General features: G+C 36.6%; 1 protein-coding gene across 1 annotated transcript in view; it reads right to left on the bottom strand.

Moving 5' to 3' along the window:
• LOC145664416 (uncharacterized) overlaps positions 1-23,970 on the bottom strand; it is an 88,184-nt gene that overhangs the window by 29,881 nt on the left and 34,333 nt on the right. Inside the window, exons 4-7 of the mRNA XM_081731099.1 lie at positions 15,329-15,514; positions 13,267-13,389; positions 10,592-11,077; positions 6,168-6,611 (exon numbers count right to left, since the gene is read on the bottom strand). Coding sequence (XP_081587225.1) covers positions 6,168-6,611; positions 10,592-11,077; positions 13,267-13,389; positions 15,329-15,514 — 1,239 coding nt within the window. The remainder of the gene's footprint in view (positions 1-6,167; positions 6,612-10,591; positions 11,078-13,266; positions 13,390-15,328; positions 15,515-23,970) is intronic.

Below are 23,970 nucleotides of genomic sequence, written 5' to 3'. Positions count from 1 at the left end.
TGCAGGATATACTGCCCGAATTACTGGAAAATGTTCTTCTAGCGATTCGCCGCAACATATATACACGCATGCTGGGACTCCTCCGCACTTCAGTGTGAGTGTCCGCCGGTGGTTGAACAATAACTTCAAGAGGTTGGAACGGGCATGGTGTTCCAGTGCATTAGCCTGCCCGCTCTCCGAACCTGAATCTATTGGATTTTTATCTGTGAGGACATGAAAAGTATGGTGTATGCTACTCCTGTCAACTTGGAACAGCGTATCCATAACGCCTGTACAATTGTTTACCATGACCCAGGTATCTTCGAACGTGTTCGACAATCCACGATCCTGCGTTGTCATGCATGCATTGCTGTCCATGGCGAACACTGATCTCTCGTGATGTGCTCGACAAGCGCACGCTTGTCTCTCTCTGCACGTAGATAGTCACCGCTTCGAACTTAATGTTTCCATGCTTTCGGCCCTCATTAACTGCCAATATGACCAATATGCTATACGTTCATACAACCATTGTTGCTTATCTCAGTGTCAGGAATCACTTCCGGATGTTTGTTACATTAATTTATACCCTGTACATTAGTTTTAAGTATACAAAGGTCATTAAAACATATCACAATATTGCAAGCGGTGATTATATTCAATGAGAAAAAGCAGAAAGGCTATTACTCACCGCAAAGAGTATGTAGCAGAATTTTCTTCTATATGCAACACGTAGCGCTTTCGGAAGATGGAACTTCCTTCTTCTGCCTGTGGTAGACTTCAAGGAGGATAAAAAACGTGAAGAAAGGTTAAAAAAATGGTTAAAAGATTAGGATATGTAAAAAACAAATCTTCTGTCAAACATTAAAACACACGGGAATAGAAACTCACTGACATTGTACACTGCTGTTCACTGTTTTGTTCTTGCTTTCCAAATGGTGAAAGTATGTAGTGAAAAGATTACTCCAAATAATATTTATTTCTTCTCTATCCAGGTTAAGTGAGGGCCTTTCTTTGTGAATATATGATTCTTTAATTTTTCGTTCAGTTACTGTTTTGCTTTTTCAATTAAACATGATTCCACGATATGATGGTTATAATCTAAAATGCGTTGCTAGACCGGATAACTATTGCAGATTCCGAGATTTCGAGGACCTATATACACTTCATCAGTCACATTTCACCCGATAGACGCCACTGCTTTGTAAAGGGTCAGTAAAAATGCTTTAAAATTGGTTATGTATTTATCTATAGATTTTGGAGGAACTTCTGAAATTTTTATGTTGTGTCTTTGCAGAATCTTCTTATAGAGATGTTCTCGGGATATCAGCCAGGTGAAGTCCGACGATAGAATCATCTTGATTTTTGCTGAAAAATTTGGAACCAAAGGGACACCAATCCATTTGTCAGTTACGACATCTGTTGTTGTTTGATGGTGGGTGCCAACGATCTCCTATTGTACCTGTTTGTACCATTTTAACAAAGATTTTTGGAAACCATTTTCCTGTCCAATTTGTAATATTGTACCTCAGAGAGGTCTGAAAGTAAAAGAGCTCTCCTAAAAAAAAAAAGTTTTTCCAAACATTTAATTTCTGAAACCATGAATGTGATTTGAAGTTGATATATTTTGTACCAGCAGAAGGTTTGCAGTATACCGAAGTAACAAATTTATTATGTCTTTTAATGGTAATGTCAAGAAAGTTAAGAGCACCATTTTCTTCAAGTTCCTTCGTAAATTTTATTCTAAGGTGAATTTGATTAAACTCACCGAACAGTTTAATTCTTGAGGGTCCTTGTACAAAATTAAAGTATCATCAGCATACCGAAAATATCTAATACAAGAAAATTTAGGAAGAATATTTGTTTCAAACATGTCCAGTACCAAATTGGAAAGTATTGGGGAAAGGGTATTACCCATATCCAATCCATCGTCCTGTCGAAAAACAGTGTCTTCAAATTGGAAAAAAATCTTCCTTAGACAAAAGGCTATTAGTCGAGACATTAATTGGATTTCGTATGGGTGCACTTTTAATTTAAGTAAAGCCATTTCCATTGCCTGTAGAGCCAGGTCTACTGATATTGATTGATACATTTCCACAACATCAAAAGATGGCAAATAGATGGAACTTGCAGCAACAAAGGAATTCAAACATGTTTTCAACTCCAAACTGTTTTTAACCGTGTATCTAACTGGAATATTATATGATACGAGTTTATCACACAGCCATTTTGAAAGTAAATATGCAGGATGACGAAAACCAGCTACTATTGGTCTCAATGGAACATTAGTTTTATGTATTTTTGGATCCTTTACAAAGCAGTGTCGTCTATCGGGTGAAATGTCACTGTGATAAAGTGTATATAGGTCAAACAAAAAAGGAACATTTGTACTAGAATAATTGAGCACGTTCGTACCTCGAAATCTTCGAATCCACAACAGTTATCCAGTCTAGCAACGCATCTTAGAGATTATAACCATCATATCGTGAAATCATGTTTAACTGAAAAAGCAAAAACAGTAACGGAACGAAAAATTAAAGAATCATATCATATTCACAAAGAAAGGCCCTCACTTAACCTGAATACAGGAGAAATAAATATTATTTGGAGTAATCTTTTCACTACATACTTTCACCATTTGGAAAGCAAGAACAAAACAGTGAACAGCAGTGTACAATGTCAGTGAGCTTCTATTCCCGTATGTTTTGAGGTTTGACAGAAGATTTGTCTTTTTTACATATGCTAACCTTTTAACCATTTTTTAACCTTAATTCATGTTTTTATCCTTCTTGAAGTCTACCACAGGCTGAAGAAGGAAGTTCCATCTTTCGAAAGCGCTACCTGTTGCATGTAGAAGAAAATTCTGCTACATATTTTTTGCGGTGAGTAATAGCCTTTCTGCTTTTTCTCATTGTCATTAGAACACTTCTTAAACAATACAGGGTGTCCGAGAAGTCCTCCCCTGATTACAGAAATTGATAACTCAGGCTAGAAATAAGATAGAAATATGAAACTGGTGTTGAATTGTTTACAAACTATAATAGTTTTTGTCTGTGTTAGGTTTGTTCTGTTTTACCAAGTCTTTTTTTTTTTTTTTTTTTTTTTTTTTTTTTTTTAAGGTTTGTAGTACGTAAGTAAGAAGCCCAAGAAGCCATGCCAACCAACCAGGAGAAGGCACAGTGTGTCCTGTGGTACCATGAGACACGATCACCAACCACGGTGCAGAGACAGTTCCAGACAACATTTGGGAGGACTCCACCTGATGTCAAGAGCATTAAAGCCTGGTATGAGAAGTTCAAGAACAGGGTCGGTTGCTGACCTTCCGAGGTCTGGTCGACCAAGAACCTCAGCAGACACGGTGGAGGCTGTGCGGCAGTCTTTTCTGAGAAGTCCTAAGAAATCGGTGCGCAGGGCCTCACGTGAATTACAGATGCCAAAAAGCTCTATCCATGACATTTTACACAAACGTTTATTGTTTCGTGCTTACAAAGTGCAACTCGTTCAGGCCTTGTTGCCCGACGACGGTACACGTCGATATGACTTTGCGGTCGAAATGCTATCACGTATTGAGGACGATAATGGTTATCTCAGACGAATTGCCTTTTCCGACGATGCGACATTCTTTGTCAGTGGAGTAGTGAATCGCCATAATGTACGCATTTGGGGTTCAGAACCCCCCAGGGAGGTCAGGGAGTTCACCAGAGGCAGTCCAAAGGTGAATGTTTGGTGCGCGTTATTGCACGATCGAATTATCGGGCCATTCTTCTTCGCTGAGGATACCATCACATCTGCAGTGTACCTGGATATGTTGCAGCTGTATGCTGTTTCTCAGCTGCTTCAGTATCGCCCCGATGTCGTTTTTCAGCAAGACGCACCACCGACCAATCCATCTCGATAGGACATTTCCTGGGCGATGGATTGGTCGTGATGGACCAACAGCTTGGCCTCCACGCTCTCCTAACATAACCCCATTAGACTTCTTTTTATGGGGTTATGTCAAGGATGAGGTCTACCGAACACGTGTACCAGATCTTGAAACCCTGCAGCAACGAATAAACACAGTCGTTGCATCGATCCCTCCAGTGATGTTGGCTAATGTGTGGATAGAAATTGAATATCGCCTAGATGTGCTACGTGCTACCAAGGGTGCTCATGTGGAAGTATACTGATGTGACCAAAACTTTTATAGTTTGTAAACAATTCAACACCAGTTTCATATTTCTATCTTATTTCTAGCCTGAGTTATCAATTTCTGTAATCAGGGAAGGACTTCTCGGACACCCTGTATTTTATTCTATTTCATGTAAAATACTGTATAGTGATAACATACATATTAGAATATGTACATGTTTCTTTAAGGACACTTAACACTTTTCTTACATGAACTATTACAGTCTCCATCAGCAAAAGTACTTTTCTTGAAAAGAGTTGCTTCTTCCCGAAATCCACGAACTGTGAACTTCAATACGATTGTTTTGTCATTTTCAATGTAATTGCACCGGACAGGATAGGAGTCTACAGTTTATTATTTAGAATGTGCATTAACCAGGAGCTGTTGGTACACTGGTCTATAGACCTAAGCACTCTTCATAGATAACGCCGATAATGGGAAAGACAACTATAGCGTGTGTAGTGATGCTTCTTGTGTGACTCCTACGTAGCGTAATAAATAGTTTATGGTAATGATAACTACATTAACATTACTGTATTATCCCTGATGACAGTAAGAATGCTATTCTTATGTGGATTTGAAACGCACAAAGTATATAACAGGAATTCAATATCAGAATGCCTTTACTATCACATACCTCTTCTGATGCAGACCCGCCTACTGATTACTATTATTATATATTGTATTTCCTATAGCTTAATATTAGATTCATCGCGTACGCAGTAGTTTATTCCATTTGCGATTCGAGGGGGGATTAAATTTAAGGTACCCATTTGTACAGTGAGTCATAATGCCAGTAAGGTGGTCAACCTAACAGATTTTCCCGTGTTAAGAGTTTTATACCTTTCGGATCTTTGAAGTCTTTGCGAAGTTGGGCACATGTACTAGTGTATAAATAAAATCCTGGAAATCTAACGTCTGAAAATACCTTTTACACACAAACATCTATCTTCTATGAAGTAATCACTAAGCCATATATAACTTTTTTCAAATCAAGCTGAAGTTCATACGCAAAAACAAAAAATCAGTTTGCATTATATTGAAAGTCTTAGCATAATTTTTCAGTTACTTTCCCCAGATCATCTGATAAGGATATCATACATTATTATTTAACTAAGAATGGTTGAACAGCTTTACACCTTCTGTGAAAGAAAGTTATTGAGAATACGAAAAGATTTGTTTTACTTTATTCAATTTTAGTTTACAAACATATTTAACATAATTCTGTACACCTTTTCATATTTCAAATTTTCTTTGAACCAGGTATATTTCCAAGCCAGCTTTAAAAGGAAAACTCATCACAATTCTTAATCACGAGCCATGAAGGCTGAAAATTCTGACTTTCTAGTCATCTACAGAAATCAGGTTAGCTGGTAAATAGTCAATAGTGATACTGATTATTCGAAATAGAACCTATTCGCTTTTGACTTTCATAAACCACGAAACCAAAATATTTTTTTCTGGAAGTATTATTGACTTTAACAAATAGCGAATCTATTACATGATTATTTATATTGATTAAGAGGACTCAGCGATCATGCGATTGGAACAATTGTTTCCAATTAAACTGGTACAGTCCGCAGCAAAAAACCTGCAACATGAGCATGCAAGTTTGTGAAACTATGCCTCACAGCGCAGGGAATCAACATAACGTCTAAGTGGCACGAATCACGCCAGAAGAAACCTCGGCGTCCTCCCCTGCATACTTATTTTGGAGCAAAAGACTTCGTCGTTTCACAATAAACTTACATGCTCATGTTGCAGGTTTTTTGCTACGGACTGTACAAAAATCAAACTACTACAGAAAAATAAGTACAAGAATCGCTACTGAAATTTAGAGAATACGAAATTCATTCCTTATTTTAATATTTTGTCCCGCAAATTTCGAGCTCTTTCAAGAACACCAATTTGCAGCACTAACTTCTGTAAAATGAAAGTAAAAACCTTTGAGAAGTTTGAGAATCAGGATGGTTAAATGACAACTTCTTTATAATTTTAAATAATTTACTAACAAACTTACCTCTAGAATCCTTTGTGTCTACTTTCTTTTTAACGTCAACAAGGTTCTCCTTCGGTGTCTTTACTCTTTCTTCCAATATATTTCTTTCGGACTCTTCCTGACTTATTTCAGTTGAGATGAAGTCTCCTTTCTCTGCTTTTAGGTTTTGTTGTGCTACTGAATTTTTTTCTTTCGATAAAACCGAACTGTTTTTCTTTGGTAAAGTATTATTGAATCTTGAAATAGATTCCATACTTTCTTCCAGCTCTACGCCACTCATTCTTCGTTCATCGCTTCTTCTTTGTGTTACTGTCTTAATATCAACTCTTGATCTGTCAAGATTTTCTGACACTTCCTCTCTATCTGTAATAACAGGTTTTACTACCTGAGGAGAGCCTCCATCTGCTAACTCAACCGTTCTACGACGGACACGATTCCTTTGAGGACATTCCTTTATGCTCCCATCTGTAAAACAATCTTTATGTGATTAATAATATCTTTATCTATATATAAAACTTTGAATCGTTGTTCAAACAGTATAATTTAGAAGACTGAGCTCCGCTCCAATACATAATTGATACGTATTCCCTCCGCAATATACGGACGAGGACGGAAAAAAAAATCAAAGTTTGTGTAATCTTTTTTTCCTCTTTTAAAACGAAACTAGTCAAAAATTTTAATAAGTACGATATGGATTTAGCATCTATAACCGAACTTAAGTTGTCTAGTACCGTATTATCCAAATAATTCCGTTGCTGTGGCGGGAGAAATTCTGAAGAAACAGACTCCGTCTCCCCTTAAGGGCGATTGCTTATTGTGTTTTACGATTTGGGGGAATCGGACAGTTACCGACATTACCAGATTGGAAAAAATAGAATTACTCCAATCTACCTATGCAACAGAATACCGGGATTTGGCGCGGACGTAACTATTGGAAGGAAAGGACTGAATGGTGGTTTCGCTCCATACATATTTGGCAAGCATGGCTGAGGAATATTCCCATAGTTAATTACCAGTGTCAAAGGTCCTGTTAGAAAAAAAATCCTATTACTTGCCGAATTACTTCTTTCAAGATTTGCTTCTAACTTTACTGACTCAGTTTGAACCGCATCGTTAGCTTTTGACTGTTTTTTTTAGTATCCACTTGTCTAATATTTGGTCTTTTTATCTGAATCTTAGAATTGGTAAGATTTTCAAAAATGTCGCTTAACTGATGAAGGCAGAAGAAACATGAATCCTTCTGTAGTTGTTCTGTATTATTATGTAGTTAAGTGACTGTTAAACTAAGATATAGTAAACGCTGAAGAAAGTTAGAAATAATTCAGGAGTTGGTACACTGGTCACGCATCAACTACTTGATAGCTATTTGTCTGACCGAGTGGTAATTTCTGATTCCCTCCCCCGAAGCTTTTATTACATGGGGGGTGACTATAGCAATGTAAATACCAATAATTTACATTATGAATGATTGGAAATGTGCTTCCGCAAGATATTTTATAGCTCCAGGGGAAAAAATCTCTCCTTCCCGAGCCGCCACCTGAAATCATTGATTTGATTATAGTGCTTCATGTGCTGTACCGTCAGAGAATGTCAGGTGACACTTTATTCAGCTAATAATTAAAAGATCTAACATTCTTTCTTATGAATACAAATTTGTTATTTTAACCTTATTCTCGATTGCTAATTTAGCATACGTGAAAGACATTTGCCAATATCGAACAAAAATCTACAGATAATGATGGCTTATTGACCAGTTGGTTGCTGAATTAAATGAAAAACTTGCAGTTCGCTATTGAACTAGTTCAGTCAGTGCCTTTCCGGTCCTCAAATAGTTACACATGCATCGAGCTGTTTTCATGAAGAAATCCTCCCTTGAACCCCTCCAACAGCCCAAAATGCTGGTAAATGGCATTACTGGCAAACTGAACAAATTAAATGAACTAAAATTAGTCTTTGCAACGAACTAGTTCCGAGTGAACAGATCACTAAAACGAAAACAAATGCTCACCACTAGTCAACACGGTCCGTATCCATCAAGGCAAAGCACCACACTTCGTGATTGCTTTTCGCATTCTACAGGACAAGAAGGAATAGGCTACTGGGAAATAGACCATACCTTTCAACGACATACTTGTGAAATTTCTACATGCAAGTCTGATGGAGAACTGGAACACCTGGAGTCGTGGATATTCGTTAACTTTTCTAAGTACAATTAGGTCACATATACGCGGAACAACCTCTGTAGTACGCAATGCAGTGTAGTATAGATATGTGTGTGTGTGTGTGTGTGTGTGTGTGCAGTAAGCTAGACGTTGGTGTTGCAAACAGGAAGGCCACTCCCAATTTCAAACAAGGCAAATTATAAATGAGGAGTTCGTTGGAGCGAGTGCATCCAAGCTGAAAGTGTGTTAAGTATCAAGGACAATATTCATACAACACATCAGAGAATAAGAATAGTGAACGGAAACTAAGTCCACATGGGAAGAATAGACGAACACTGAAGATGATTATCGCGAAGAATAGTAAAGGGACTTCAGAAATTAATTTATATTTGGAAAGACAAGTTTCTGCCAGTCCGAGAGCTGCGTAACATCTGCTGTCGGGGTAAAATCTGGAAATCTTTGATCGCGGACACCAACTAAGTAAAGCGGAGAAACTGGTACCGAAGAAAACCGCCGATGATTGGAAGAGTAATATGATGCAATGATCCATCTTTATTCCTTTGGGATTTATGATGGACGCGAAGAAAGGATTATACTCAGTGCTGCTTAGTTCTTACTGTTCAACGCAGTGTTATCTCTAGTAATCTGAGCCGAAGTTTCATGATGTTACTACGAAAGAATGAATTAAAAAGTGACTACGTAAACATTTTAATGACAAGAATATCCTATGGTACAGATAGATTCCCTAATACCGACGCAGTCTTCCAAGATTACACTGCATAAAATATGTAGCCAGAATTTCTCAGATGTGGTTTGAGGAACATCAGGATAATCCAGGCGTATTAATTAGATACGTTATATTTTGTTAAGACTTTTTAAATTTATTTATTTAAAAATTGTGCAATATGAGCTTCACTAAATCGTTTCACCAGAAGGAGAAGTAGAGACGAAAACTAATAATTACGTGTGATTTAGGTTTCTTTTAAGCTTAAATGTATATTTGCAGTACGCAAGTATTACCCAACTGAATTTTACAACACATCCATTTGTGTGCATCAAGCGTTACAGAGACTGGATAGAATACAGAAAAACTTTAGAAAATGAAAAGTAATATTTCGTAAGACTAACCTTATATCAAATATACTATCACTAGTGGCACGAGTTTTTTGCACTAAGAATTTGAAAATTTCGCATTTCTTTTTTCATATTTCGCGTTTTGTCGCATTTTCCAAATAAAGTTTTGCATTTTGTAGCTCTTGTGGAAAGATATTCCCTGACTTTTTTTTTACAACTGTTTCTTTTATTCATAGATCACTAAAGAAATGAACTATTAATTACCTAAAAAAAATATACTGAATATTCTACTTGACATTGCAAATTTCTCTTATAGAAAATTATATTTGTTTTAATAAAACTGAAGGAAAATCAGTAACTAAACTAACTATGAGTAGGAAAGTTTTGCTATCTTGTAAAAACATATAGGCACAAGTTACATTTAAGCATTAAACATAAGCATGTCACATGTTTCCACATTTTCCTTCTTCATTGTTATACGTTTATCACTTATCACCAGTCATTACTTGGAAAGAAACCTCTAACAATTGGCACTACTTGTTGGAAGCCACACATATGTAAGTGCATTTACAACTAACTTCAAACAATCATTACTTCAGAACTTTTGTCCATTCAAAACATTCACTACACTGCACACTCCAGACGAACCAATTGTCAAGAGTTCATAGGCCACTTTGTAAAACTCCAAATACGGTAATGTATTCCATAATGAGAAGCTTGCATTTTTTAAAAAAATGAAAGTAAAGCTTTAAAAAACTCCCTTAACGCAAAAATGTCAGGTTCACTACTACACGTAATTACAGAAGGATCAAATAGCTTTCCCAAAGTATCATATATTTCTGTAATTTGGGAGTTTTCTAAATTTCGCGTTATTTCATGTATTGTTAGATATTTCGAGCAAAACAGCAAATTTCGCGTTTTACCGCGTAACGGAAATCAATGAAAATACACATAGAATGTCATGAAACGTCAAGAAACTAAAAATTACTTAATTCTGACGCATTTCGTTTTATCGCGGATTGCGAAAAACTCTTGCCTCTAACTATCACACTAGACTTGGTGACACTGGAAAATAGAAAACCCTGGCAGTACTGCGTATCTAAGCAAAATCTGAACTCACTCGTTCACATAAACTTCGAACAGTAAGTTGCTTAGTAATAATGGTATAAGAATTATCTTAGAATTGTGGACCCAATCTAGCACACTCACCTCCACAACCCACTGTGTCCACATTGCTGTTAACTTCAGTAATGCTCTCGTTCCGCACCTCCATATTTGCTTCCTGTAATTTTTCCACTGGTAGAACACAATTTTGCTCTAATGTAGAGTCAGCTTGAGTCGTTAGAGTCTTTTCTTTTGTTGAAGTAATAATTTCTTTCGGTACAGTCATACTCTCTTCCATAGTGCTAAATCCATTAGATGTAGTAAGTCCTTTCCACATTTTTGGGCTTTCTTTAGATAATGATTTTTCTGTCGAAACAAAAGTTTCTTCTAAATTTTCTTTGAGCATCGTTTGATCGAAGCTTCTCTTTCGTGCCAATACCTTCGCGTCATCTCTTGATTTGTCATGAACTTCTGATGTTCCTTCTACATCTGCAATTATAGGTTTCACCACATGAGGAGAGCCTCCATCTGCTAATTCAAACGTTCGACGACGGACGCTATTCCTTTGAGGGCGCCTCTCGATGCTCACATCTGTAAAACAATTCTTCTATAATTAACGAAATCAAAACATCACTAAAGGGAAATCACTTGATGTAGTAACATACATCGAATGGATTTAAGAGACCTAATCACTGCGAAATAAAATACCGCTAATTTGACAGTAATTATGTGATATCTTCAAATAGATAAAAGATAATTGAAATGTGGAACAAGAGCGCCCTAGACAATATTTTGCATGAGGCACCCTTATCACGAGTTACCTACTAGCCTTCCGTTTGCAGCCATTTAGAAACGCGAAAATAAATGCCGATTTTCTAAATGTCTGGAAATCTAAAGCAGATAAGCGAGTCGTGATACTGGTCTCTCATGTAAAATAATACTGTCTAGGGCGTTCTTGTTCCACATTTTGATTATCTTATCTATTTGAAGATATTACATAATTACTGTAATATTAAAGGTATTTTAATTTCGCCGTGATGAGGCCTCTTAAATTAAAACAAAATATGATTTTTGGGTCCAATAAATTAAAATAATTCTCTTCAGAAAATCGCTGGCATGTGCCCTTTCATTCGGTGAGTTCGATGTAGTACCATACCGAACACAACTAAGTTTCAAATATATGCTGCAAAAATCTCAGTATCGTTCATAGACAATGTTATATTTGAAACCATACGGTATCAACTCTTATTTGGAACCAATATCTCGATCAATACGTACGCTAACTGCTATCAACGATGAGAAAAGAGGAACACTGAACAGACTACTGACATTGAGTCAGTGGTTTCTAACTGAGGGTGTAAAGAGCAAGCAAGGAGACGCAAGCTAGTGGCAGAAATAAATTACATTAGTGATTATGAATGTTACATACCGTACAAACACAAAGTAACTACTGAATACGACGTGTGGTCCCATTAGGAACAAAGTTGCACTACAATAGTATGGAGAAGTTTCGCTGGAAATAAATACAAGTTTGTGAGAATAATTCTTATTATTGAAAATTTGAAAAGTCAATGCTGCATCTGAAATCGCAAAAGCGGTCAGATCAACGAGCTACAAGGAGAGAGGGGAGGAGCGTGAATAATCAGGATATACGAATGAGGGTCTCAGGTAAATAAGGTTGGGAAGCACTGCACTAAGTCATTACCGCATACACACTAAAATCCAACGTTTATACACACACATTTTATATTATATATAGTGCACTCATGACACGAAGAAATGACAGATTCTCATGAACAAGTGCAGCTGTGAAGTTTTGTTTTTCACTCCTTCTGTAACAAGAGCAAAATATCTGAAATTTTTAGCTCTATCCATCTGTATATTATTGATTCAAGATCAATATGCTAAAATTCCATTATATTCATGATATGGATACAATTCGAATAATAGTGTTAATTCAGCCCTTTAAGAACTTAACGTTGAAACCATACATAACCACCTTATCCCTTTTATTGACTCGATTTACCGCAGATTATATTGCTGCTGACAATGGTTTAAGTATATCTAAGGGTAACTAAGTTTGCTGGATTAAGGGACAATATTACGTCAAAATCAAAAGACCATGTTTCTAGTAAAGTTGTTTTAAGTGAATTGTTGAAACTTTTTTCTGCGTATCTTATTCCGTAGATTCCACACGACAGGGTCATGTAGCATATGCACGTACACGTACTACGAAAGATTTTCCCAAGATTTATATAGCTTCTTCATTCACCAAATCTTTCAATATTGTATTTGATTATTTTGTCAAAATTTGCTTATTCTGTAAAGTTTGTATTATACTACACCAACCTACTTTAAAATATAACTTAGAATTTATTTTTAGTGTAGGAATTATGATTTGTTTCACATCTTTATACAACATAGAGGTACTTATAGAGGATGGAACTTCACCATTTGCGTGGGCTCCAAATTTCGTCCAAAGTATGAATATGGTGCAGTGGCGGGTGGACTAACTACGCACTAATATCTTACAGATAACAGGCCTCTCACCCATAATATATCATCTCATGCAAAGTAAGATCATGTAAGTATACCATAAAACTCAGTAAATAGACCTCCTCAATGTTGCATGCATCACTGTTATGTATAATGTGCCTTATTTTTTTTTTTTTTTTTTTTTTTTTTTTACTGTTTCTCAGGAAATAAAGAAATTGAGACTAAAATACTTTTTAAAACTTATTAGTGAAATCTCAAATTGTCTGAAAAAAACTAATACTCACCAGAACTGCTCTCTTTAATCAAACTACGTTCAAGCTGCGGAAAAGTTATTTCTGGGTCTTCCATTTCATCACTGTTTTCTTTGTTAACTTCAATTTCATCTGCGATGAAATCCGAGAAGAATCCTTCAAAAAATATTTTCAGAATGTGAAATCATTATTTGGTACATGATAGCACTTTTAAGAACTACAAACGGCAGCCACTATATAAAGAAACCCTTAAGGCTTCCAGGGAAAGAAAATATTACAAAAAAGACGAAAAAGAAAGGTCTCAGCAAGTTTCATGTAATCATTATTAGCGAAATAATAATGTTGAAAAAAGGAATATTTAGCAATATTAATTACTTGAAAGAGTGAAAACAAAGACAACCAAACTATAGCGAGAGTAATATAGCTTCAAAATATAGCGAGAGTAATTTCAATCTTTTCAGGTAATCTAAGAAATAAATGTAACGACTATTGAGGTTTTCAGCTAAGTTCAACCCCACTTATGAATTTTAATGAATAACAAAGACAACGAGGAATATCAAATGTAGGAAGTAGGCCAGGTAATAATAATAATAATAATAATAATAATAATTATTATTATTATTATATATATATATATATATATATATATATATATATATATATATATATATATATATATATCTATATCCGATTCCTATTCCGACTAAAACTATTCCGAAGCTATTCCAACTAAAACTGAAAATTAACAACATCCATACGTATGAGTTATGAGTCAACTTATATGTTTTGCAAAAAAATTGATTAACACCTTCGGTTACATCTGGCAAGACTGTGCTTCCTAGTGTACTTCAATCGTTGCTTCCTACTTTAAAAATATATGCATGAACAAAGCTTCATTTTGGTATAACCACTATTTGTGTATCGCTTCAGATTCAAAAGTTCTACTATCCCGAACCAGGGTGTCTACTAAAATTCTAAAATGAAATTTCGTGATTTTTTCGTGACCTTTTCTTTCGCAAACCATAACATTGATAACATTTTCAAGAGCAAATTGGCGTACGAATATAGCCAAATTTTCATGCATGAGATAGAAGCGTGCTTTGCTTGCGATTTGGTAGTGTCTAAAGCCGACCGTAGACATTTTTGGTAGTGAATTTTGACGTTTTATAAAATACAATTTTCCAGTTTATACTTATATTTGTACAGATGGAAAAAATCGTGACCCAAAAGCTAATTTCTTGACTTTCATGACCGTTTTCTGATTTCGTGACTTTTTCATGACTTTCGTGATCGATAGACACCCTGCGAACTCCAGGTTGCATTGTATATTGGACACCCTGTAGTTACACAGCGAAATTTTAAACTTCAAGTTATCAGCTATGCAAAGGAAACTTGGTGTTGATGAAAAATACTTCGTCAGTGGTGTGCAAGTGAAGAGAAACTCTTAAATAGTTTGAAAAGTTGGTGTTCATTTCGAGGGCAAAAATGCAAATATCCAGATGTGGAAAATGATTTGCTTGATTTTGTAGTTTAAAACAGGAAATGTGAATATGCCGTTACAACGGAAATGATTCAAATTGAAAGCCGCAAAATACTTGCACATGTCATTTTGAAACTTACGCTTTATGATCTGAGGGGGGGAAATCTCGATTATAGGCCGCACCATGATTTTTCAAGCCAAAATTTAGGGAAAAAAGTGTGGCCTATATTCGCGTAAATACGGTTTAAGATGTGAAACTTCGTATGTCCAATTTGTGAGTTCTTCAGAAGAAAAAATGTCATATCCATTCACAATTCATATTTCAGACCTTTTAAAAGGCACTTTATCCTTTAAAAAGACGAAGACACAGCTGCTCATTACAGCACATATGGCTATAATACATTGAACTCAGTGGCATACGAGGTATCACTTGAAGTTGCCAACAATCGACATAAAAGCAAACACTATAATCGATTATAAATCAGCAATCGATGTCTTGTGACGTACGAGAGTTATTGTTTTCTCATCAGGTTTATGCCAAAAACAAGATCGCAAAATCTGAACGTACGAGGTACCACATCTTAAACGACGATATGTTTTTGCAGAGTTCCTTACCTTGTCCTTTTGCTTTACTTCTTGTTATGTAACTGAAGACACAGGATTCTCTCAATCCTTTTTTCTGAATACTCATTGGTGTTTTTCTCACTCTGTGTGTGGATTTCCTCGTGCTCTCCCTGCGAGCTGTTGGTTTCAAGAAAGTTTCTTCTTCTGAAGAACACGAATTTAATCTTCGAGGAGAATCTATAAATAAATAATAATAAGTTTTCAATGAACAGTACGACTTAAGGGGATGTCTACCCATCATCACAGGCTTCAGAATCTCCATAAGGTAACATGTAAAATTTAATTCATAAATATCTTACAAAATACTGCACCTAGAAACTTGCAATTTTCTATACGAATGCCAAAGAGAAATACAAAGGAGATGGTTATCTCAATTTTAAACTTAATGCCTTCGAAACTCGTGTCTACCACCTCCATTTTCATAATCATTTACGCCTTGAGCACCTTCCTTCCCACCTCTACCCCCACTTCCCTACTGAGTTCCTACTACTTTACGACGGCAACTATAGAACAAAGATAATGATCTTTGAAACCTCAGTATCGAACATATGTTTCCGAATGTTTTTCTACATCTTTTGTTGCTTCAAGCGGACGGATTCTCCGAATGGCTTTCACCTCTGCCACTGACAACTATAGTACTATACAACCAAAGAAAGTCTAAATGTTTCTTATTTGCCTATTTGTTTTGTTGTCTGGATGGATAGGTTTCTTTTCGTTTTATATTATTCATCACAGAAATCCACAGTATGATGTTTCTGCGATTAGAACGAATTAATTGTATGCAGGGGTGGCAAAAACCGTTTTCCATTTTTTTTTTAAATAACTAGTTTGGTTTACCAAACCTCCTTTATATATTTACCATACCCGTGTATGTGACAAAAAACTAAAGAACCACTTCCTGGATCATCAAATTTGGTCAATATAGAGTCAAGAATAGAGTTTGTTATTAAAACCATGTACTCAAACCGGAAGTGGTTTAAATAAACCATTTCCGGTTTGATCATTGATCACCTTAAATCGAAAACGGTAATATGTAGTGAGACCCGGTTTCGTGCTTCGTAAGAACACATTTAATCTCTATTATTAACTCTCTACTAAAACCGAAAATGATTCAAATTAACTATAATTTCTGGTTTCAGTAAATATTGATCTACGTAGAGCAAAAACGGTAAAAAATAGATGAAAGCGATTTCCTCCAATCAAGTAGCTCTCAAGCGTCTCAAGTCTACCTTTCATCTCCTCTTTTGATCTTCAATTGAAACCTGAAGTCGTAGAAATTAACCACTTCCGGTTTCAATAGTGATCTCCACAGAACAGGAATGGTAAAAGCGAGAAGCGGTTTTTTACTTTCTAGTCAGCGTTCTAAAAATAACTATCATCAGTTTAAGCCCCTATTCAAACCAAAAGAGATGGAAATCAACCACTTCGGTTTTAACGGTGATAGCTATAGAATAAAAACTGTAATAGACAACAAAAGCGGTTTTCTGCAATCAATTAGGCGTCACAAGAATCTATTTCGTCTCTAGTCTAGTTTCTCTACTAAAACCGGAAGTAGTAGAAATCTACTACAATTTCCAGTTTCAATATTAATTGTGAAAATATCGTACCACAGAAACCAAACTTTTTTTGCGTGGTGTTCACGTGGCACTGCTACTTGTTTTTGAACCATTTTATTTACTTATGGATAATCGTGGCCTCTATTTTTTAAACCATAAAATAAGTCAAACTGGATGTCATACGTAAACTAGTTGCCAGTAGAGCACAAATTATTTACTAGTCTGCCCATTCAGCACTGTTCAAGATTGACAAAGCCAAACAGAGTAGCGCGTCTGAATAAGGGATTGTGAGTTATGGAAACTAATACATAAAATTATTTGCATGAAGTTAAATCTACTTTAGATTTGTAATAAGGGATAAGAAATTGTAAATATCTAAGAGATTATTTGGTTCATACAGTTACAGTTAAGAAATAGATAAGAGCCTAAGATAGATTGGGTTAGAGCTAAATTAGGATAAAGCTGGAAGTATAAAACCTTCTATTATGCTATTCTATGACAACCAATTAGGTTACATAATCGTCAATAAAATCCGTAAGCGCTTACACATTTTTGTAATGAAAGTCTTGATTCTGAGCGAAAAGAGCTAGTTGACCTGACCTCGAGTTGGACCGGTTTGCGATTATTAATAAAATATTTATTTAACAAAGCTGTCTGGATCATGATTTTTAGAAAATCGAAACTTATTTCCAAGAGTAAACTACCCCGTGGATTCTTTGTAGGACAAATGAGTTACACTATACTGTCAGGTTACAAACAGAATGACCTGGGTTTTTTATTATTATTATTATTATTATTATTATTATTATTATTATTATTATTATTATTATTATTGTCAGAAAAGAACTCAGCCCAAGACTGAAATACTTTTTTTTTTCTAAAAACTTAAAACACAGTATAGGGTTGTAAATACAATACTGATGTATGAAACAAACAAAACCCGTTGGAGACGTTTCCGAGAAAATCTTTTTTTCCCTTATTTTCACCCTTCAGGAAACTACTCATTTTTAGAGGTACAAGAAAATGCAACCCCTTTCCTAGAGAATCCTAGAAAACTGACACACTTCCTATATCCACTAGAATCTAGGCTGAAAATAATCACTTATCCAACATTTGTTCTCTAGTTATTTCTTTTTTGTATCATTACAACCAACTTTCTGCGGACTGTATCTCTGAAATAACGCATTTGTGCACCAAGATTGGCCTATAGGCTTTTTCACGTTTACGTGTGAGGATTCACTTCCCAAAGTTATTTCCTAACACCATGTGTTTATATTACACTTACTTTCGAGTAACAAGAACTACAAATGTTCGAAGCCCTAGCTCTACTTATATTTATGACCATAGTCTGAAACATTATAAAATCGCCCATGTAGTCTAAATTATGGTGACATTACTGCGTCCGTCCTTTATTAGCTTGGTTGGCTTTGTGGGTTTAGAGTTTAGCTTCCCTTTCTGCACCAGTGTTGTAAGAGACTAGTGATTACGGAGCCTTCAGTGGAATCCGTATCCTTAGTAACGCATTGAAATTTCAAGGCACTTCCACCGAGTATCGAACCCGAGATCCGTGCTCCAAAATGAGCGATCTAGGCACTGTACCCACGGGAAGAGCTGCTGTATTTTTGAAATGTTACTTACGTATGTTTATTCACAGGCCATGGATTTCAGTCCATCGTTTCTGTTGAATGGATTTTGAAGTAAAGTTGATTTTTCATTACTTCCTGAAAATTGTGAATAATGTTGTCAGGAAGTGGAAGTAACTACCCGCTACGAATTTCAAATCCCAGTCACTAAAGGGAATTATGTATTTTGTATTCATGTAAATGTCTCATACAAACTTAGTGCTACAAAGGAACGCTAAATTTCAGCCATAATCTGTATCGAACTGTTGATCCTACTACCCACAGTATATTTTTTTTTAGTTGAGGCAGTGCTATTATAAAATAGGAACTAACTAATGCAGCAGCAGGAAATCGTAAGAAGCAGAGTTCAAATTGTCGTGTTCTTTCTTTTTGGCGTTGACAAGAAAATATACCTGCTCTGCAGAAACGAAGGAAATAAATAGGATGAGGGTGGCACCCCGGGGCGTTCTACCACACCCATTGGAAAAGGACTTGAGAGGGGGAGGGAAATCCCTGCCTGTCAGCAGCACATCTGTTCGTGAAGACCAAATTGGAGCAGATACATTCAAAAACCATGTAATATATAGTCACTACAATGTTACCAAAAAATGTTCATTACTCACGATCTACGTCATTAAGCGTACAATTGAAACAACTATTTAATTTCTATTGATTTTCTCTATTCATATGGAAGATTTTAAGTTGTTATGTACCATATTTCGTTAGATATTCATGAAGTAAAATTTACATGTTATCTTATAGGGACTGAGAAACCCGTGGTAAAAGGTATAAGATCCCCTTAATATTATATACAGGAGTGCAAAAGTTAGTTTATTATTTTGTTATTTTTCAGATAATTATGGCTGGTAATTTAACCACTGACCAATGGAAGTACATAAACAATACTGGAAGACAAGATGTTGAAAAAGTTCGACAAAAATGGGCTACAAAATTTGATACATCTTCACCAAGTAGAACAATTTACAGAATACAGAATGTCTACTAAAATTCCAAAATGAAATTTCGTGACTTTTTCGTGACCTTTTCTTTACCAAACCATAAAATTTCGTAACATTCTCAAGTGCGAATTTGGGTGCAGATGTTCATACATGCGATAGAAACATACTTTGGTTGCGATTTGGTAGCGTCTAAAGCCGACCATGGACATTTTTGGTGGTGAATTTTGACGTCTTATACAACAAAATTTTCCGGTCTGCACTTATATTTGTACAGATAAAATTCGTGACCTAAAAGCTAAATTTCATGACTTTCATGACCGTTTTCTGATTTCGTGACTTTTTCATGACTTTCGTGACCGATAGACACCCTGGAATACAAAAAAATTGATGAAACTGGCTCCAACTGTAATGCGCCAATCAGTGGTCGATCAGTCACTGTTACTAACCAAGACAATGAAATTTCAGTTGCACAGCATTTATCCAAAGACGAAATAATCGAAGAGCAGAGCTTCTCGTGACTTACATTTCCAGTAGATTTTTGGGGCGTGTGATGCAACGTTTAGGTTTGAAAATTTATCAACCGAGATTATTCATACATTATTTGGAGAATTATACAGATTGCCGATAACAATTCTGCGAGTTAATGCTGACTGCAGAAAGACAACTTTATGGCGTAATTCGAAAAGATTGTTGGTCAGACGAAGGGAATTTTGAAATTTCAGGCGCTGTTAATAGGCATAATTGTGTCAATTACGCAACAGATAAACCCCATGTAACACTTGAAAACAATTGAATCAATCTGGCATTACAGTTTGAACGGCCTTATATGTAAAGAGGTCATTGGAATTTTGAATGGAACTGTTACCCACGACCTGTATCTTAACATGTTACGGGCCACTGTTATTCCACAATTACGGTGACGACTTCTACTTACAGCAAGATTGAGCTCCTCCCCACTATCCCATAACAATGCGAGTTTCCTGACGTCGAAGTAACCAATCAGTGGGTAGGTCGACGAAGGCCAGTTGAATGGCCACCACTGTCACCAGACTTTATCCCGGCCAACATATTAACTCTTCCTTTTACGGAAACTCTCAGATACGTACGAGACGGGCGTTGTTCTTTATCCCGAATGTTTTAGTAACCTCTTTTCTCAGGTAATACGTATTTAGCACAGAAAATACTTTCCGCAATTCGAAATTAAATCTTCAACTCATACCTTTAAAGGACCCAGCACGCGAGTGGCGTAAGTTAAATGTGATAATCGTGATTCTTATATTCAATTTTTAGTATGTGTAAATATATTTCTAGAAAAATAAAGAAAAGAATCTAGTGTATATTGTAATATCCCATGTGAAGTTGTTTAAAAACAAATACATGCATCAAGTGTTTATAAACACCACCACGTGCTTCATCACGAGGAACTTCCACCAGGGGGACCTGCAATCACCTGCAGACGACGTTTAGTCCCTCCCACGGAGCAGAAGACGAAATCGAAGCAGAAGCGCCACCGCCACCCAAGGGACGCTATAAATTGGGCAGAAGAATCCAACTCAGTACCAGTTTTCTGGTGACCCTCCTACTGTCTGCCTCGGGACTTTAGGAGTAACCTGTCCCAGGGCCTCTAGTCTGCTACGGGACTACGCCTATCCTTTCTCCTGGCTTTGCCTGCTTCGGGGCTCTGTCTGGGAATCCAAACCTCAGCCAGTTTGCCTGCTTCGGGGCTCTGTTGGCCATCTAATCTACCCACTGCTTGCTTCGGAGCTTTGGGAACCTAATTCCACTCCACTTTGCCTGCTTCGGGGCTCTGTTGGAGATCCTGTCTGCGACCTTACGGTCAAAGACTACATTTTACTTACCCTTTTAAAATAGAGAACAAATTGTATAGTATTTTTGTACAAATACTCCTATAGTGGATTTTTATAATAAAACTGGTAGTGGGAGTCGATTCCGGACACTCTTTTTATTAACTGCTCTACCTCTTCCTTATATGAGACGAAATTACACAAAGTTTTACAATATTCACTCAGAATACTTATTTAAAGACAGAACGCAGTTTCATTTTCCCTTGCAATTATTTCAGATGGCCTGAAGGGGAAATCAACCGGGGTCATATCATCTAATCTTTTCAATAGGGATTGCCAATTTTTTCGTAGTACTATTTTTACCCCCCATTGTATTGAAACTCCACTGGGGAAAATCTAAAATTATCATAGTTCACACTTAAAAATCAATGAAAATCCACGACCAATAGTTACGTACACACATACACGGCAGAAATTGATGTATTGCCCTAATCATAGTAACAAAACTGTCAGCTTCAACTTTCAACAGGCCATAAGCACATCCCACACGGAGTTTGGTGATAGTCTAAAGTCATTCTTAATGTCGTAACCTAAAAATTGAAATTGAGAAGTGCTTTCCAACCTGGGAGGCGTGAACAGCGATCAAGAAGGCGAAGCTACTGACAATAATAAATTTGTAGTTTCAAATATTACGAAAGTTTTAACGAAGAGGCTTTAAATTTTAAACATCGTACAAGCACAAAATAACTATTGACCAAGCATTATGGCTTCATTAGGAAAAAACTAGTAAAAATAATACTGTGCTACAATGATACAGAGGTTGTTCAGCCTACGATTGGCCGATTTCGTTCTTTCCCCCTCCCGGGCAGAATGGAGTCACCCGACCTGGCTCCTGGCGTCCTGCAGTGTTGTTCAGTGGCTTCCTGGGAACGGAGTTGTTTTTCCGCGCGGACGACAATAAAGCACAAAACAGGACCATTGTTGTGAGTGTTGTGTTAAATTTGTTTCCAAGTGTGTGGGTTTCCGCTCTGTGACCAAAATGCCGCCCAAACTAAGACTGTTTTGGGAAGGCTATATTGCGGCTCTTTATGACGCCCAGTTTAGTGTTTCTGTCATTAGAAAACAGTGCAAGAAGAATGGTTGCAACATCAGTTTAAGTGGAATAAATATTTGTTATTAAAAAGTACAAAAGCAACGAAGCTCCACCATTTTGGATCACCAACGAAGTTGCCTAGGAAGCGAGAATGCACCAAGGCCACCTCCACCATGCAGAGGAAACTTCGCAAAATGGCAATACAAGAAAATCCGCCAACACAAAGGTGTATGGCTAATCGTCTTGACGTGTCTTTGGGGACTGTGAGCCGGACGTTACACCATCAACTCAAGCTGGAAAAAGCCATGAAAGCTCGCGGCCATCTTCTCACGGATGCCCACCAAATGGAACGAAAGTGTAACGCCCGGAAGCTGTACGAACGGCATCTGGCAAAACAAAGGTGGATGTACGTCGTAACGCTCGATGAAGCATGGATTTACCTTTCCGACTGCGGCAAACCGAGAGCCATCATGTACCGAGAGAAAGGCGCCAAGAACTTCAGAAGGTGGGTCCGTGTCTGTAAACAATCCTTCCCAAAAGGGTTCATGGTCGTTACTGGCTACTGTTACCGAGGTAAACTAAAAATTCGTAAGGTGGCGAAGAACTGCAAAATAAATTCGCAGTATTTTCAGGAGCAGATCATGCGGCCGATCTACGAGCATGAGATTCCAACAATACACGGAAAAGATGCCAATCTGCTGCGCATTCACACGGACAAGGCCTCATCACATACCTCACGATCGTCCCTCGCATTCTACAGGAAAATGGAGGAAGCAAGTGGTATACAGATGATACCTTTAAATGAGGTACCTGTTAAATCTCCAGATGCAAGTCCTATGGACTATTGTGGATTTGGATTGCTGAAGCGGGCTTTGGGAAAACGGCGTGTGACAACTGTGGAAGGACTTTGGAAAGCTGTGCAAAGGAAATAGGACAAGATTCCCCTCCCAGTTCTTCAGAGAAGCCTATTACAGTAGAAATTACGCTGTCGGGCTATTGTTAAGAACCAAGGGAAACACATCAAGCACTTACGGATCTGGCGCCATGTATTCTTCTAAATTTTTAGGTTAAGTCGAAATTGGCCAAATGTAGACTGAACAACCTCTGTATGCAAATTTCTTTATGGAAATAAAAAAAAATGATGAGTGAGCATTTATTAGTATTATAGCGTAATAAATGAAATATAAGAATATAATACTACATCTGAAATAACAGAAAAAAAAAACAGGCATTAAGATCAGATCACATTATGTCTAAATCTACTAAATCGGACAAACAATAATCTACATTTCTCCATCTAGAATTTATGCAACTTTCAAACCTTATTTTTCTTCAATATATTGATTACCATTTATAGTAATGATATACACTGTTATAAACTAAGAAAGAAAATTAGTTTATTTTTATTTGAATGCTAAACCAAAAATAAATAAGTTAATAAAGAAAACATTAATGTTCGTCTATTTAGCTTACGGGACATTTCATGTGAAATTAAACAATGAAATGACAAAATCTGACCTGATCATCTTAGATTTTTGTAAAAATTGGTGCACAGCTTTATCACAGTGGGAGATGAAAAAATTCCAAATATTACCTCT

This window comes from Thermobia domestica, chromosome 11 (genome assembly GCF_964235325.1).
Source record: "Thermobia domestica chromosome 11, izTheDome1.hap1.1, whole genome shotgun sequence".
Taxonomy (NCBI): domain Eukaryota; kingdom Metazoa; phylum Arthropoda; class Insecta; order Zygentoma; family Lepismatidae; genus Thermobia; species Thermobia domestica.
This window is presented reverse-complemented; position numbering and strand designations above follow the sequence as displayed.